This window comes from Silene latifolia, chromosome 8 (genome assembly GCF_048544455.1).
Source record: "Silene latifolia isolate original U9 population chromosome 8, ASM4854445v1, whole genome shotgun sequence".
In the NCBI taxonomy this organism is placed as follows: domain Eukaryota; kingdom Viridiplantae; phylum Streptophyta; class Magnoliopsida; order Caryophyllales; family Caryophyllaceae; genus Silene; species Silene latifolia.
In genome coordinates this window covers 105,967,023-105,984,210 of record NC_133533.1, presented here as the reverse complement: position 1 = coordinate 105,984,210, position 17,188 = coordinate 105,967,023, and the positions used below count along the sequence as shown (strand labels likewise).

Genomic DNA, 17,188 nt, shown 5'->3' with positions numbered 1-17,188 from the left:
GGTGGCCTAGGATTGTTGTTGTAGCTTTGAAAAGCGTTCACCTCTTGAGCATTCTCTTCATAGGCACCATTATAATTGTTGCCACACAAGTCATATGTATGACCACTTCCTCCACAAAGTTCACAACTCGAGACTTGAGCAACTTCTTCCATGGGCGGCCCAAATGAGGTCCCGGCTTGGTTCACTTGATTCCTTGAAAACTTCTCAAATTGCTTTGTGAGCAAGTCGAGCTTGGCATTTGTATCGGAGTTGGAGGCATTTTCCTTAGGGAATTTCCCGTTTCTTCGTAGCATGTTCCCTCTAGAACCATAGTTTGCCTCCGAGTCTACCATTTTTTTGATCAATGCCGTGCCCTCTTCATCATTCAAGTGGTCAAAACCTCCCCCTGCGGAGGCATTTACCATCTCCTTAGTTCTTGGTAGTAGAGTTTGGAAGAATGTTTGAGTAATGTACCATTCCGGTATTCCATGGTGGGGGCAACTTGCTATCAAATCTTGATAACGGTCCCAAGCCTCACCTAAGGACTCCCCATCCTCTTGTTGGAACGTATGGATCTCGTTGCGGAGCATCGCGGTCTTTGAGGAAGGGTAGTACTTGGCCATAAACGCTTGAGCCAAGTCATCCCAAGTAGTGAAAGTATCCGGTGGGTGAATGTTCAACCACCGGTCCGCCTTGCCCGTCAATGAAAACGGAAACAACATCATTCTCAAGGTGTCTTCGGACACCCCATTCTTTTTCATCATTGAAACTTTCCTCTTAAATTTCCGGAGATGGGCATGGGCATCTTCCTCAATATGACCTCCAAACAAGTCCTTCTCAACTAACCCGACTTGGGCGGGATGCATTTCAAAGTTGTTTGGGGCCAAAGTGCCAAAGTTGATGGGATTACATGAATCATTATGGTTAGGCCGGTTATGATCTCTAAGAGCCATTTGTGGTGGGTGGTTTGGTTCTTGATGTGGTGGTGTTTGAGGTGGACTATTGTAATTAAGGAAGTTATGAAAGGGGTTCTCTACTAAAGTCTCAATTGTGGTATTTGGTTGAACCGTAGTTGTTGTATCAAAATTTTGTGGGATGTGTGAGTTCGGTTGATCAATGTTTGCTTGGGTGGAATTGTTCCTCACTCTTTCAAGGGTCCTAGTCCTCAAGGTCCTAAAAAGCCTCTCGGGGTCGGAGTTGAATAGGAGAGCTTGATGATTCCTCCTAGGCATACACTTGGCAAATCGTAAGTCTCCTAGTGTTTTTACACACTAGGGAAAGGCAAAAATCACACACACTCTACAAACAACAATCAACTACTAAAGCAAAAATGACAATTGAGACAAGATTAAAGCAAAGACTCTAAATGAAACTAAGCATAACCTAACGCCATCCCCCAAGAACGGCGCCATTTGATAGTAGGAAATTTGTCGTCTACTCCCTATATCAAAACTATTTGTAAAACCCGAAAAAGCGTAGTATTTAGTCGGGGTCGAACTCAAGGACGGCGGGGGTTGCTACAAAGTTCAATTATGAGTCAAGTTTAATCAAAATTAAGAGTAAAGGTTTTGGTTATAATCACTAGAGCAAAAGACAAACAAGATGATGATAATGAATACGGTTAATTAAAAGCTAGGGCCTTCGGGGTCATCAATATGGGTTAGGGGCAAGCATGAAGGTCAAAAAGGGTCAATGGTGATAGAATAACCTAAGATGAAGAACCAATGTCTTGGGTATCTTAAGGGTGGCTACTAATTTTCATTAAGCATCCCTCCTCTCCTAACATACATCAAGACTCCCAAAAACTTTCTTTCTAAGGGAGAATTAAGCAATAAATGAAGAAAGGCCAAAGCTTTCACTTGAGCAAATCAACAAACACCTTGAGTGCAATGAATAGGAAAGTTAAACAATTTCACCAAAGACCAAAATGTTCAAAGAATCATGCCCACAAATCCCATAAAGAATCACCCTAAACCCTAGAAGGGATCTACTCACTCATGTTAAGGGAAATTATGCTAAATAGAGAAGAAAAGCAAACAACACAAGGAGAAGACATAATGAAGGTTGTAACAAAATCAAAAGACAAGGAAAATGTAAACAAATGATAAACAAGTGAAGGGAAGGAGAGAAATTATACCAACAAAAGGAAAGATGGAAGCTTGATTGATTAATAAGAAGGAAAACCCTTCAAAATCCCCAATACAAACTTCAACAAACAAGTGTAAACAATTGACTATTACTAGAACTAACTAATTCTTGCTAAATATTAATAATAATTATTGAAAGATTCGAACTTGATTAAGGAGATATTACAATAAATATGGAATGTTTTTCAGATCTAGGGTTGTGTGCAAAAGGGTTTAAGGAGGGGGTATTTATAGGCTATCATTGGATTAAGGGAAGAAAGAATGAAAAAGCCCAACTCGTGTAAAGTGCTCCTGTGGCGGCGGGCGGGCCGGCCCCTCTCTGCAGCAAGTGTTGCTTCAAAAAGCGAAAAAAATGAAGGTTGCGTAATCCCTGCTGCCGGTGGGCGGCTGCCCGCTGCGCAGAGAATTCCTCTTCTTGGGATTTTCTTCCAATTCTTAGTGTCGGTACCCTCTGTAGGTTGACCGGGCCGCCGGAAGCACTGTCTTGCGTAGCAGCGTTGATTGAATTTTTGGCCAAGAACTTCTTCACAATTTTGACTAAGTATGGGATTGTGTTCCCTGGTGGGCGAGGCCTGCCGCCTTAGAGAGAGAACATCTCTCTCGCCGGCTAGCTTCCTCTTTTTCTCCATATAGCCACATCCTCTGCCGGTGGGCAGGTCTGGCCGCCCCCGCTACAGAGAATTTCTTCTTCAAATTCCTTCATCTCCCTTTTCTTCATGTAAAGGCATTAGAATGCCTTTTCTTGCCCCAATTCCTCCATACTCGACTCGGTTCCTACAAAAGGACACACAAAATGACAAGTACGGGGATCGGGCTCAAATGCAAGGAAAGGCACACGAAACCGACTCGTTATGAGCCGGAATGCGTAAAAGAAAGAGGGAAATAAGGTGCAAATAATTCATATATCACCCTACCCGAATTTTTATTGTTGCAAAATGATTATTATCCACAAATAACTTTATAACAGTTGACCCGAACCCGACCCGAAGGTTGCAGACCCAGAATGACCCGATTCGATCCAAACCCATTTGTAGTATATTACGGAGTATAATATAAATATGTATGTGCGTGATTAATATTTGTATACGTTATTGTTGAGACTGAGGCTTGCTTTACCAACCGTTTATTGATTATGCGAGAAGAACAAATAATAAATTTACTAATAATACAAACTCTTAAAAGCTCTCCTTCACAATACATAAAAAACTCAAAATATTTTGGATTGTTACTAAGTTCCAAAGATGACTTCTATTTCAACATAACTAAAATCGATATATATTTGTTTTTCTTTCAAATTTGTATTAGCGACAGGTTTAAAACTAGTGTTCTTGTAAACCGACCTATAGCTAGCGTCTTAGCTCACACAAAAACCTGGTCAAGAATTTCAAGATGAAGGAATTATGTATGTGTGCACGTCATGCATCGTGCATGCAACCATGAACCCATCCACCATTCATGCAGGGAGTTTATTTGATGCACGTCTTTCAACTTGCACCCCTCTTTTCCCAAATCATTGCATACAAGAATTTTATGTTTCACCTATGAACCATCCACCAAACCCTAATCACTAATCAGATCATCAATCCAAATTTTATGTTTCACCTATGACTTACTTAAAAAACTTCAACCTTTGGTATTATATCAATATGAATAAAAGTTGCAATTGTATCATATTTCCTCATTTCCTTCATTATCACTAATCAGTTGCGGAACCAGGATTTATATATTTCCTCATTTCCGCCATATATACAGGTAGAAATGGGGTTATTAGCAGGTTGGCATCTAAGCTGCAAAAAAATGCTATTCTTTAGTGGAATACTCTTTATATCTCTTGTTATAGCTCTTCATCTTTCTCCTTATTACTTTCCTTCAGCATTTGACTTCTTTCCTACTTCACTATCATCATCATCTTCTTCTTGCATCAGTTTACTTGATAAGATCCAATGGAATACTACCAAAACTAGTCAGCTAAATTCATCCAAAATTTCATGGAAATGGGCAGAATCTGATGAAAATGTATTATTGGGCTGTGATTATCAGAAATTGAATAGCACTGATATGGGTCATCTGCTTAATGGGTCTTGGGTTATGGTGGCTGGAGACTCACAAACTCGATTTTTCGTGCTCTCGTTCTTGGAATTACTATTGGGTGAAGAAGAAATAGCGGATGTTAGAAACAATCTCAAGTATAGTGATTATCACTTGGATGTGAGTCGACTCGGGTTAACAGTTGATTTCAAATGGGCACCTTATGCTGCCAATTTGAATAACTTGGTAGCAGAATTGAGTAAGAATAGTATTTTTCCTGATGTATTTGTCATAGGGTATGGACTTTGGAATATGCTTCATGTTACAAATTCAACAGATTATGGAGATTCCTTACATGTGTTGAATCAGGCTTTAACATCATTATTCTTAGTTGAAGTTTCGCCCAAGTCGCGACCTCACTTGTTCTGGTTGAATATGCCGACATTGATAAACTCGATGCTTAATACCGAGGAGAAGAGGGAAAAGATGAGTGATACAGTGCAAAATGAGTATCATCAAGAGCTAAGTAGTAGTGAGTTATTTCGCCCTGGAAGTCCTTTTGTTTTGCTAGACCTCAAGTCTTTGAGTGGGAGTTGCGGAGTTGAGTGTACAAACGACGGAATGCATTATGATAGGGTTGTATATGAAGCTTGTGTTCATATCATGCTTAATGTTTTGATCATCCAATCTCAACCCAAAGTATAGAGATTCATTGTTGTGTAATAGCTAGGAGTGCTACTTAATTTTGTTATTCAGAATTGTACTCGATAAGATAATTTAAAGAAGATCTCACATGACCATCTTTTATGCTATGTATTAGAACATTTAGAAGTTGTATCGAACATTGCTGTTAAACACCTGATCCGGATCGTAGGATCTTACGATTCTACCAACCAAAAAGTGGTGACCGATCCCCATCCTAGGTAGGATCTTAATTTTGTAGCATCTCATCACGATTCAACTTGTCTCAAATTTTTTTCAAGTAGAATCTTAATCCGATCCTACGATTATACAACCCGATACTACATTATTAATATTTCAATTTTTTCAGTTACAAAAATTTTATATAAGACGTCTGCAATAGAAAATTACTATAAACGAGAATAATTTGTGGGGACATGCTAAGATAATGGTGTTTCGAATTTTCGATATTTAAACACAAGATTTTAACATATTTTGATAATATAATTCCATATTTTAGTTAATTACCTTTTTCTTAACAAAACTACTCTCAGTATATTATTTTAAACTTAGACGAAAAGCTCTAAAGTCTTACACTGGCAAATGCGCTAGTAAACAGAAATTAGAAAATATAACATTCCCTCCGTTCCGGTCATTTGTTATCATTTGGTTTTGACACAAAAATCAAGGAAAGGGGAGGGAGCCAATTACTAAATGATAAGTGGAATAAATTTAATGTAAATGATCAAATTACTCATCAAATTCATTCTTAAAAATAGAAAGAATAATAAATGACTAAAACACCCAAAAATAAAAAAAAGACAACAAATGATCCGCAAGAGTACAACTTAAGTTACATCCGGCGTCTAACTCCCAATTAATTTCCTATGAGCATATTATTCATTTGTGTGGATAATTGTTCGTTGTTAAGGCAAACATAATTGGATTGTCACTAAGAATACACAAACACAGGAAAAGAAAAAAAGAACAACAAAGACAGTAAGACACAATCAACCTTGTCTACTAACTAACAAGAAATTCGAAGTTATTCATATGACCTATGATACCATTTGTCATTATCTGTTTTCTTTTATTTATCTCTTTATGGTTACATACAGAGTATTATTAAAAATTATAAAAGTTTGATAGTCATAATGCACTTTGATACTCGGTAAGACAATTTAAACAAGATCTAACACTACACGACTATCTTTTACTCCCTCCAATCTACACCAAAGATAACACTTACTTAAAATGGACGATCCACACCAAAGGTAACCTTCTTTATTTGGCCCACAATATTACCAAATTGTCCTTATACCCATTTCATATTTACACAAAATACCATTACATATCCCACATACCATTCCACAATTAAATCCACATGTACATGGTCCACCTATTTTTTCCCTTTTTACCCTTACTTTTTCCACATTTTCTTAAATACTTCATTTTTTTCTATATTATCTTTGATGTGGATCGGAGGAGGTATGTTATATATTAGAAGTTGTGTTGAAAATTCCCCTTATTTTTTTTTTTTGGTGAAAAAATTCCCCTTACTTATTGTTGTTGAGAAAACACCCCCTAAATTACGGTAGTAAGAAACACGAAACAATCAATAATACAAACTAGTCTATATTTGAATAATCAGTAGTTAGGAATGTACCAAAAATTCAATGTCAGGACCCATAAATGAAAGGATTAGACTTCAGTGGAAATTAAAAGAGGTTTACCATATTTGTCATTTCAACTACTTCCATTGCTCCACTACATCTACTAGTTAAAATTCAGTGGACTTAGACCTGTTCTTTTGGACTTAAAGTCACTTAATTTCAGTTCACTTCATATCCTATAAGTTCAGTTAAGTTCAGATTCTATAAGTTGATTCGATTCGGATCCTATAAGTTGATTCGAGATCCTATAAGTTGATTCGAGATACTATAAGTTGATTCGAGAAAACTTCAGATCCTATAAATTTAGTTCAGAAAAGCTATATACGGAGTATTATTTTTAAAGACCGATACAAAAACATTTGACATTAATTATTCGATACATACATTATTATTTAAAAAAAAAATCACTCCTCTCATTAATAATTTCAGCGTCATAATAGATTGGGCATGTTTGATAAAAAGCGGAATAAGACCATGTATCAGTATTAGGTACGAAACAACATAGTCAAAAACATTTGGCGAGGCAATGGATCCGTTGTTGAGAGTGATAGTGAAAATGAAAGTGATGAGGATTATGATAATATGGAAAGTATAATGTATGAACAAACCAATGCATATAAAGCGGAAAAATGTTAGTATTATTTTACCTTGTGTTTTAGACTATAATTTTTTTTTTATCAATGTTCTCTTTTGACAAATAATAATAATAATAATAATAATAATAATAATAATAATAATAATAATAATAATAATAATAATAATAATAATAATAATAATAATAATAATAATAATAATAATAATAATAATAATAATAATAATAATAATAGTTAAGTTAAATAAAATAAAATAAAATAAAGTTAAGTTCGGCTCCTATAAGTTCGATTCGAGATCTTATAAGTTCGATTCGATTCGAGATCCTATAAGTTCGATTGATTCGAGATCCTATAAGTTGATTCGAGATCCTATAAGTTCAATTCGATTCGAGATCCTATAAGTTCGGATCGATTCGAGATCCTATAAGTTCGATTGATTTTATAAGTTGATTCGATTCGATTCGAGATCCTATAAGTTCGATTCGATTCGAGATCGATTCGTTTTTTCAAAAGAACAGAGCCTTACTGTGATTTTGCAAGGAGTTCGGATTCTTCGTCTCATTTTTCGTTTTTTAACTTGTGTCCATTTACTTTATATAAGTATAAGAAATTAGTATATCTTTTTAATTAGGAATATTAAAGAAAATAATAATTATATAACTGATATTTAACTCAATTTGAAATTCAGTTGTAAAATCGCACTAATTATTATTTTTAATGTTTTATATGAATCGGTGGAAAAGGGAAAGTTAATTATAATCCAGTTGTAGATATAATATAATGAAAGCCCTACATATATGATATAATATGGTATAATCAAATTCATTTAGGCGGAAAATTTTTGAAAATTTCTTATTCTTTTAGTATAAGGGGATGATTCGGTAAGAATTGAATTTGTGACCCTTACACGAGATACACGTTACACTTGGTAGGAGTTGAAATAGTAATCAGCCCATTTAATCATTCTAGATAGGATATCATGGACCAATAATATATATAATATAAATACCTCATTCAATTAATTTCTCCACCTTGTGTGACATTTTTGGTAGCCCATCCACGTTTTATTTTTTCTATAAAAGATATGATCCAAATTTTTCTAGTTTCGGATCCTCTGTCTCATTCTCGACATTTCTCGTATACAATGGGATGGTGGGAGGATCAATTGCCAGCAATAGCAATGGTATCCATGCAACTATTAGTTGCAGTGATGGCTCTAATGAATAGGGCTGCCCTTTTGGAGGGCATGAGCCCTAAGGTCTTCATTTTTTATAGACAAGCTATTGCTACTTTGGTTATTTCCCCCTTCGCCTTTTGCCCCAGGTTTTTCCTACATAATATTTCTTTCATGTTATTTCACTAATATAGCGAGAGACGGACTCATATTAATATAATGTGCAACTAGTTTAATTTAACTCAACTCAAGTGTACACGTTAGAAATTCTACGTTTATGTCGAAGAATCAAGATGATACTAAATGGATTGTTTGGTGGCAGGAGGAAATCTAACGGGCGAGTATCAACCATGACAACCAAAAGCTTCGTTTTGATCTTTATTACTTCCTTCATAGGGTAAACCCATTTTTGTTACGTCTTTAATTTCATACTAATAATACTGGTAATGTAATGCTGATGCATTATGTATATAACTTCAAACATAGAAATTTTCTCTTTATTTTCGACATATTAGCATACATTAACATAAATAATTTACACTAATCATACTACGTATAGAACTTTAAAAGCTAATTTAAATGATAATGACCATTGTAATTGTGAACAGAGTCGTGTTATACCAAAACATGTACTTCCAAGGGTTATTCTTGGCTTCCTCATCAATGGCTAGTGCAACCTCAAATCTAACCCCAGCAGTTACCTTCTTGATAGCGGCCCTCCTGAGGTAATCAATTATACAGTTTTTTTTTTCCCTGGTGAACCATCGGTCCAACACCAGGCTACCAGGCTAGACCGGACGTGACTGAAGCCGAAAATGAAAATATGGTGGACTGAAGACGAGACCTTAATTTAGTTTTCGAAAATATATCTCCCTCCACGTGTTATAATCTGTAATGTTTTTTTAATAACGATAGGCTGGAGCAAGTGAACATGAAGGCAATGACTAGTATAGCCAAGATAGTGGGAACAATAATATGCGTAGGAGGAGCGATTTCAATGGCTTTGTTTAAAGGTCCAAAGATACTCAACACACAACTTCCACCGTCAAACTCCTTAGTGTTGTCGTCGTTTGGGGGTGACATCAATTGGTTGATCGGTTGTCTGTGGCTCTTTGGAAGTTCTTCTTGTTGGTCCTTGTGGCTCATTATGCAGGTATAAATTTGCCGCGTTTCTCAGGTTGAATCCCTCTCTCGTGCTCTCCCCTAATTAACGTCCTTCGCGTTTAGTTATAGAAAACTTCAAATTTTTGGTACTTATAAATAAAAAACATATTTTTGGTGAACATTACCTCGGCGTTGGTTGATTTCACGCATCAGACCGTCTTATATATGGAACGTTGTTGTGGTTTTAGGTGGCAGTGACAGCATGCTACCCAGACCATCTGTCTCTTTCAGCATGGACATGTCTAATGTCCACGTTTCAGGCTGGTATTATTGCCTTCATCTTAGAAAAGGATCCTAACGCTTGGAATTTCAGCTCTAGTGCCCTTCAACTCGGTTGTTGCTTCTTTTCGGTATGATTTCAGCACTATAGATCATTCGTACATTCTGATAAACTAACAGAACGTCACACGAGTATACGACACTAAACGTAATGTTTCAGTTGCAAGCAAGGTAGTTTCATTTCAGCATTTCAGGCTGACTTATTCAAACCGTCAGTCTACAACAGAGACTGACAGTTTCGAAGGACGTTTCAGGAAAATATATATATATATTGACAAATGACAAAATGGGTGTTACATAATTATATTATATTGTAGGGAGTATTTGGATCAGCGGTTCAATTCTTTGTACAATCATGGTGCATTAGTCGGAGAGGTCCACTTTACTCTGCTATGTTTAATCCTCTCTGCACTGTTATAACCACAGTACTTGCATTCATATTTCTTAAGGAGGAACTTCATGTTGGCAGGCAAGTCATTTTTCTGTAAAAAATATGCATTTAATTTAACACTATATATTAAAGAACAAGTGTTGATGATAATGCTATTTGTTGCGCCTTCAGTTTGTTAGGAGCGATCGCTGTAATGAGTGGCTTATATGTGGTGCTATGGGGTAAATCTGAAGAACTTAAGGCATCAAAACTTGATCCAGCCGGAGAAAATTACGCGGATACAACAGCCGAAGAAACAATTAGTGATAAGATCGATCTAGAGAAGCCGCTACTAATAGACGAGTGCAACATCAACAAGGCCGATGAAAGGTTATAGACTTATAGTAATACAAGTTCATAAGAGAGTGAGGATTGGGTAAATCAACTCCGAATATTCTCTAATACTCTCTACTTGACTGTACCCAAGTTAAATCAACTCATAATCAAACAATACGACTTGTTTGTCAAGTTTAATCATGCTCATCTCGGGTTGGTTTAGTTTAGTTGGATTGAGACAAGTCAGGCTATATCGATATTTAGTCTAACCTCGGGTTAGCTCAGGACGGCTTTGATTTACAAAATTTTTTGGCTTCGGTTGGGTCACTTTATGAGTTGTAGAGAGGCCAACGAATGACGCTTGGACCTCTCTAGTTTACAGATGCAAGCTCCAAAGTTTAACCTTGGAGCTATAAACTACAGCTCTAAATTTTCATCAAAAGCCGACAGACGAAAGGAAAAGATAGAACTCATAGAAGCATTTAAACCATACATACTAAAACCCAGGATCATATACACAGCTAAAATGTTTAAGCATATAGTCAACTAGCGTATACAACATAAAGCAATGCACAAGATAAAAAAAAAAGAGCCGAAATGAACCAGTACCAACAGAGATTCATTCTGTACAAAGGCCTAAGGGGCACGTACATTAAGTCGTTCATCTTCCGTTATACGGTTTCCAAGAGTTGTCCCACCTGTTGCTTCTGAAAGCACAGCAGCCGATGGAGTAGACGATAATCAAGAAGACGAGGAAGACAATGTTGATAACCGCCACCTTCTTCCAGTGGCCTTTCAGGTTTTGGAGTACTCCGGCCTTGCAAGATTGGCAGTCGTAGCATAAAGCCGTCTGGACGTTGCTCCATGTGTTACAGTCTGGGTTGGTCGTGTCAGTTGTACTCGTCTTGGTCCACGTTGTTGGGCCCACATACTGGAATTTACAGCTGTCTGGTGGCTTGCAGCATCCCGACTGCAATTCGAGTCATAAGATTGATTAGAAAATTTGGGAACATTGATATTTCAATTCAATAATAAGACACATGCCAACTGGTTTGGGTGGTATCTCATTGAGTGGTGCTACTAACTCATGACCTGGCCGGGTTTGACACCAACCGTATTAAAATTGTACTTCCGTTTCCAATGACAAAACAAAATCGACACATTACAGCAGAAATTACCACATCTACAACATCAAAATAGTACCACAGTAATAATGTTTTCTTTCCTGTAGAACCATATCGCCACCAAACTGCAAAATCGGGAAAGAGTTGCAGCGACATTTGATAACAAATGAAATTCCCAGACAGCCATTAGAAGTAAATAAACTTTTGGCCTATATGTTGCCCGACATTTTAATTTTACTTTAAGTTGACGGAGTATTTACTCTTACTGGATTGTTACTTATCTCCTATGCATTATGCATACAGTACATTAATCGAAGGCAAAGTCTAAACAATACAGAAATCCAACACAATTGAAGTTAAAAATTCTAATCTAAGCTGCCGACACATTGCAATGCATATACGTTAAATTAGGACTTGGTTGGCTTACTATTCAACTGATGTGACATACTAACACCTAAAGTTTTCTAATCCTGATTGACTTCTTCCGCACAAGTGACGAGTGAACCAGTCCCGGATGACCCGACTCAATTAACAAATCCGAATGCAACCTGAAATGACTACCTTGAAACAAAACTTAAATAATCACGGTTCTGACATAACTTATAATCAACCCCCTGAAAATGAAAGGTCCCAGAAAAGACTTGAACCGAACAACCAAACTAAAACACCCCATCTGAAATGACTCGGTCCGAAATAACTTGAACCCGTACAAAACGACAGGTCCAAAACCAGATACCGAATGACCCAATTCTGGTCTTATGTGGCTCTCATTTACCAATTCACAAACTTATAGAGTAATATGGAAAAGTATTTAATAAAGCAAAAGATTAGTCCTTGTGATAGATCTAAGGTGAGACAAAAGACAAGAAAGAAAGTGAAAAAGTTGAACACTTCAAGTAATTTTAACTTTAGAGAGTTGGAGAATAACATGGATCTTCATAAAGCCTCTTGCCTTTTAAGAAGATGAAAAAAGACATCCATTTTTTATTACTTAAAAAGAGTTCCACACGACTCAAAAAGATATCATCCACTGTGATCAAACTAATCAAGTTATGAAAGTTACATTTACATCTTCAAAGTCGTCATAATTATAGCATTTAAAAAAAGTAGTTTAAAACCATTTGTCAAAACCAGATTGAACTAACAATGTTACTGATAAACAAGCAATAATCAGTTGCAATCAAATATGTAATCAGTATTCAGGAGTCAGGGCTAGATAAAACTTTGGAAAATCCCTTAGTAGCGAAACTTGATTTCCCGTAATAATTATCTCATTTTGCATTTAACAATACTACTGTATCTGACACAACCAGATTCATCAAACAAGGTTACTGATAAACAAGCAATAATCAGTTGCAAATACGAAATCGATCAGGACTAGATAAAACTTTTGAATATCCTTTAGAACACAAGCTTAATTTTCCGAACAAAGCGTCTTGCTTGTGACGGTCCCCGTACTCCCCCTATGTGCTCCCCCACTCACCTCGTTTGTGACAGATATCGCCGTCTTCAATGAGATTTTGTGTTTTCCGAAATAATCCCAAATTTGGTCAGTCTCGGAATATTCAAGGGTTATTAATCATCAATAACTAAGAAAAACATACCCATTCAAAATACTTTTATGCAATTTTGTTCTAAATTAACACAATCATACATTTCATACAAACAGTATAATCATCTAAGAACTAAGAAGCATAGTACATCAACATCCAAGAACTGCAAAATTTCCCAATAAAAACAAAAAAAATCACAATCCATGAAAAATCCAGGAAAACCCACAACAACAAAAACATGCAATTTTACACAAAACTAAGAAAATCATAATTATAAAATCAGAAATCACAACATAAATAAAAATCCAAGCAAAATCCATTTTTACAACGAAAAATAGACCACAAAATGAACCAAATACACCAAAAATTAAGAAAATCACAATCATATAATCAAGGATTACAACACAAAAAAAGAATCCAAGCAAAACCCATTTCTTATAACAAAAAAATAGACCCAAGAAAAACCCTAAAAGATCCAAATACACCTAAAATTAAGAAAATTAAATAATAGAAAATCAACAATTACAATTAAAAAAAAGAAAGAATAATTCAAGCAAAATAGACCCAAAAAAACCCATAAAAATTAATTAAAAACGCGTAAAATTACCTGAATAGGGCTCAAATTCTTGGCAAAAAATTGATTAGCAGGAGTATTTTTCTCATCAACAAGACTTTGACAAACCTTACCATCAATCAAACAACTCTTAATTCTATTCCAATTCTTATTATTATCAACTCTTTTTTGCAACCAATTAGAATAATCCCCAAGTTTATAATCCTTATACCCTTTATTACTAATCACTTCTCCAGCACCTTTATTCGTAACAACAAACGCAAAGATTGTGAAAATGGTGAGAAGAAGTATGAGTATGAACATAACAAGCAGGTAAACCCATAATAACCAATTCACGCGGCAACACGCGCCGATAACTCCGGCTAATGAGACGACTAGTAAGAAGATAGCGAGGGCGATAACGGGATTTTCAAGGTAGTGTTCGCAGTCGGTTGAGGCGTGACGTTTGAGCCAGATTCCTGCTCCAAGGATTGGGATTGAGAGGAGGAATGTTATGAAGTTTAGTATGGCTACTAAATAGTTTGAGCAACCCATTGTTGTTTTTTGTTTGGTTTAATGGTGGGAATTTTGGGAGGGAAATTAAGGAAGGATGTGTGTTTGTTTGTTGAGGTTGGTTTTGGTTGTTAGGGGTAAACGGGTAATGGGGTTGTTTAATATAGGACTCTAGATGGTTTTTAATCTTTTAAGGGGGGTTTATCATTATAGACGGACACTATTCGTCTATAGCTATAAATGGATAGTGTCTCTCTCACAAATGAAAATGGGTATTGCAAGTGGATGGAAAATGGATACCCTGTTTTGAGAATTGAAAGGGTTGGTCACTTAGATCTGGTAAACGGATTAATCGGGTGGGCCCAGTTCGCTTAGTTGTTGATTTTGGGTTAACTCGAGTCGGGTTGGGTTATTTTGAGTCAAGCGGGTCAGTTTATTTCGAGTCGGGTTATTTTTCGAGTCAACGAGAGAAAAAGTCATTTCAAGTCATTTCGGTTCAGCTAGAGTTATGTTTTGTTGGTCGTATTCAGGTTAGGTGGTTTCGGATCGGGTCATTTTCGGGTCGGGTCAGTTACAGGTCAAGAAAGCTCATGTCATTTTCGGGGCGGGGCGGAGCGGGTCAATTCAGGTTCAAGGTCATATTCGGGCGACGTATTTCTGGTCAATTTCGGGTATCGGGTCAACCTTTTCGGGTTGGGTTAATCAAGTCGGGTTGTTTTTGCGAGGTCTAGACTTGGTCTTGTGTAATAAGTTCTAAAACGGATTGTAAGATAATTTTATTAGTGTGTAAAAGTGGTTATTAAAATATCACAATTTATGGTAAATTCGTGTAAAACCGTTTACACAAAGGGCATTGAGAAGAGAAAAATAATTTTTTTTTCCTTTTAGTAGTGTGGGTTACTCACACTTGCTATCTTTTTATCACGTGCGTTTTGTACAAGTCTTCGACAAACTCTACTTTACAACGCCCCCGTTTTACTTGTTACGCCCCCTACTTTTTCATTTATTCCTATTTTATCCTTGAAGTATGTAACTAATTAAAGTGAAAAAATATTTCTCGTTTTTTAGTTTATGATTTTCGGACACGGGTTTTACAAAATTATAATCGGAGACGTTTTTTAAATTATTGTTTTATAATTATTTGATTTTGGTAATATCTTTTACAATAACTAATAATTGTATTATAGTAAATGATTTTTGTTGAACTTTTCATTTTTGATTTAATTATCGCTTTGTCGTAACTGAGTTTGGGGCAATTTTTAGAGTAATTAATTTAATATGTACCCGGCCTTAAAAAGACGTATTTTCCACCGACTATTGCATTTATTTCAAATTTCACTATTTAAAAAAAAAAAAAAAAAAGTGCCCTTGTCTTGTGAATTACAAGACGCGGCCATGGTGGTGTCATGTGAATTACAAGACGCAGCCATTGTGGTGTCATGTGAATTACAAGACGGTGCCATGGCCATGTCGTGTGGTTTACACGACAGAACCATGGGTGTGTCATGTGATTTACATGACAGGTCCATGGCCATGTCTTGTAAGCCACATGACAGTGTCATGGCCGTGTCTTGTAATTCATACGACATGTCCTTGGCCATGTCTTGTAATCCACATGACGGGTCCTTGGCTGTGTCTTGTAAGCTACATGACGAGGCCAATTTTCGTATTTTTTTAAATCGTGTTATGTGTGCCGCTAAATTTTATTTTATTTTTTAAATCTTGTAATCATTATTCTTAAAACGATATAATTTTTTCATTCATTCATTCTACACGATTTTTTGTAACGATTTAATATCGTCTTGAATGAATGCGTACGATTTAATTTTATTTAATTTTGTAAAAAACCGTCTCAAAAAATCATAAAATAAAAAACTAGAAATATTTTACATAACTAAATACATAGTTTAAGGGCAAAATAGGAATAAATGAAAAAATAGGGGGCGTAACAAATAAAACAGGGGGCGTGATATAGCAAATCTCATCTGAAGAAACCCCTATTGTTCTTTATATTTTAAAAGAGTTTTTTGTCAAAAACTACCTAATATTTACCTCATTTTCATAAATACTACCTAAAGTTTTTAATTTTGCAAGAAACTACCTAAATTTTCTTGACTTTTGTCGGACACTACCAAATTGAAAAATCCGTTCAAATTAGACAAAATTCTAACTCGATAACATTATTTTTGGCATTAAACATACATTATTTACTATACTTAACCACCGCCAACTGTTTTGATTAGCTACTAACACATTTATTTCAATTTTTTTTTACTACAATTTTGACTAGTTTGGCGAGATTGTGGCTAATTTGGACAAAATTAAGATTAATTCGATTGGCATTTTGACTTATTTGTCGGAATTTTAGTTAATTTGGAAAAAAAATTGTCGAATTTGCTCATTAATTTCAATTTGGTAGTTTTCCACAAAAGTAAAAAAATATTAGGTAGTTTCTCAGAAAATTAAAAACTTTAGGTAGTATTTATGAAAATGAAGTAAATATTAGGTAGTTTTTGACAAAAAACTCATTTTAAAAAAACGAAGTCATCTTATACAGAAATAGAGCTGAGTTCGTCGTATCTATGTTTTCGCTTACACGGAGTTTTTATTAATTAACAATAAAAATCCCTTTGAACTTTGAAGTCATATTGTCCAACAAAGTTTCATCCTGTCTGAAAATTTTAGTATCAAATTTATTTTCTAGATATTAAAACTAGGTGATGATTCAACCGGAAACCGATGTCTTCCGATCCAATAAATTTGGCCAATAATCCAATGAAAATCTTCACGTGAATCAGACTGTTTTGAATTTGAATCAACGAGGAGGTCATCATTCTGAATTTGACTTGGCTTCATTTTATCAAGGCAAGACATACATTCTGCTTCGCCAAGAATTTCAAGTTATGACGAGGTGGTCACGGGCCAACTAGTATCTAAATGCAGATTGTATTGCTTGTGACGGTTACAAGTTTGTGATCTTTCACAGCCTATTTCCATTTGCTTTCCTACTTATAACTTACT

At 35.7% G+C, this 17,188-nt stretch overlaps 3 protein-coding genes and 1 non-coding gene across 4 annotated transcripts; 3 read left to right on the top strand and 1 right to left on the bottom strand.

Annotated features, from left to right (window-relative positions):
• The first annotated feature begins 462 nt into the window (after positions 1-462).
• Positions 463-569, top strand: LOC141597813 (small nucleolar RNA R71). Its single transcript, XR_012523027.1, has one exon. It is a non-coding gene; the product is annotated as a small nucleolar RNA R71 (small nucleolar RNA).
• Positions 570-3,440: 2,871 nt separating this feature from the next.
• On the top strand, positions 3,441-4,936 carry LOC141595823 (protein ALTERED XYLOGLUCAN 9-like). The gene has a single exon (XM_074415786.1). It carries the CDS (start codon positions 3,885-3,887, stop codon positions 4,857-4,859), a length of 975 nt encoding a protein of 324 aa, XP_074271887.1. The 5' UTR covers positions 3,441-3,884; the 3' UTR covers positions 4,860-4,936.
• A 3,213-nt stretch (positions 4,937-8,149) lies between these two features.
• Positions 8,150-10,625, top strand: LOC141597198 (WAT1-related protein At4g30420-like). Its single transcript, XM_074417570.1, has 7 exons — positions 8,150-8,424; positions 8,598-8,672; positions 8,884-9,000; positions 9,191-9,428; positions 9,628-9,789; positions 10,036-10,187; positions 10,281-10,625. The coding sequence occupies exons 1-7, from the start codon at positions 8,186-8,188 to the stop codon at positions 10,483-10,485; spliced, it is 1,188 nt and encodes a 395-aa protein (XP_074273671.1). The 5' UTR covers positions 8,150-8,185; the 3' UTR covers positions 10,486-10,625.
• Positions 10,626-10,875: 250 nt separating this feature from the next.
• On the bottom strand, positions 10,876-14,300 carry LOC141597197 (tetraspanin-8-like). Its single transcript, XM_074417569.1, has 2 exons — positions 13,709-14,300; positions 10,876-11,394 (listed from the first exon to the last, which is right to left on the bottom strand). Exons 1-2 carry the CDS (start codon positions 14,207-14,209, stop codon positions 11,086-11,088), a joined length of 810 nt encoding a protein of 269 aa, XP_074273670.1. The 5' UTR covers positions 14,210-14,300; the 3' UTR covers positions 10,876-11,085.
• Positions 14,301-17,188: the final 2,888 nt, after the last annotated feature.

Bases quoted from the DNA above. Each gene is read 5' to 3' on its own strand.
- LOC141595823 (XM_074415786.1), top strand. From the start codon at position 3,885: ATGGGGTTATTAGCAGGTTGGCATCTAAGCTGCAAAAAAATGCTATTC.
- LOC141597198 (XM_074417570.1), top strand. From the start codon at position 8,186: ATGATCCAAATTTTTCTAGTTTCGGATCCTCTGTCTCATTCTCGACAT. The intron at 8,425-8,597 runs GTTTTTCCTACA...GTTTGGTGGCAG, and splicing joins CCCTTCGCCTTTTGCCCCAG to GAGGAAATCTAACGGGCGAG. The intron at 8,673-8,883 runs GTAAACCCATTT...AATTGTGAACAG, and splicing joins TTTATTACTTCCTTCATAGG to AGTCGTGTTATACCAAAACA.
- LOC141597197 (XM_074417569.1), bottom strand. From the start codon at position 14,209: ATGGGTTGCTCAAACTATTTAGTAGCCATACTAAACTTCATAACATTC. The intron at 11,395-13,708 runs GTAATTTTACGC...CTCGAATTGCAG, and splicing joins AGAATTTGAGCCCTATTCAG to TCGGGATGCTGCAAGCCACC.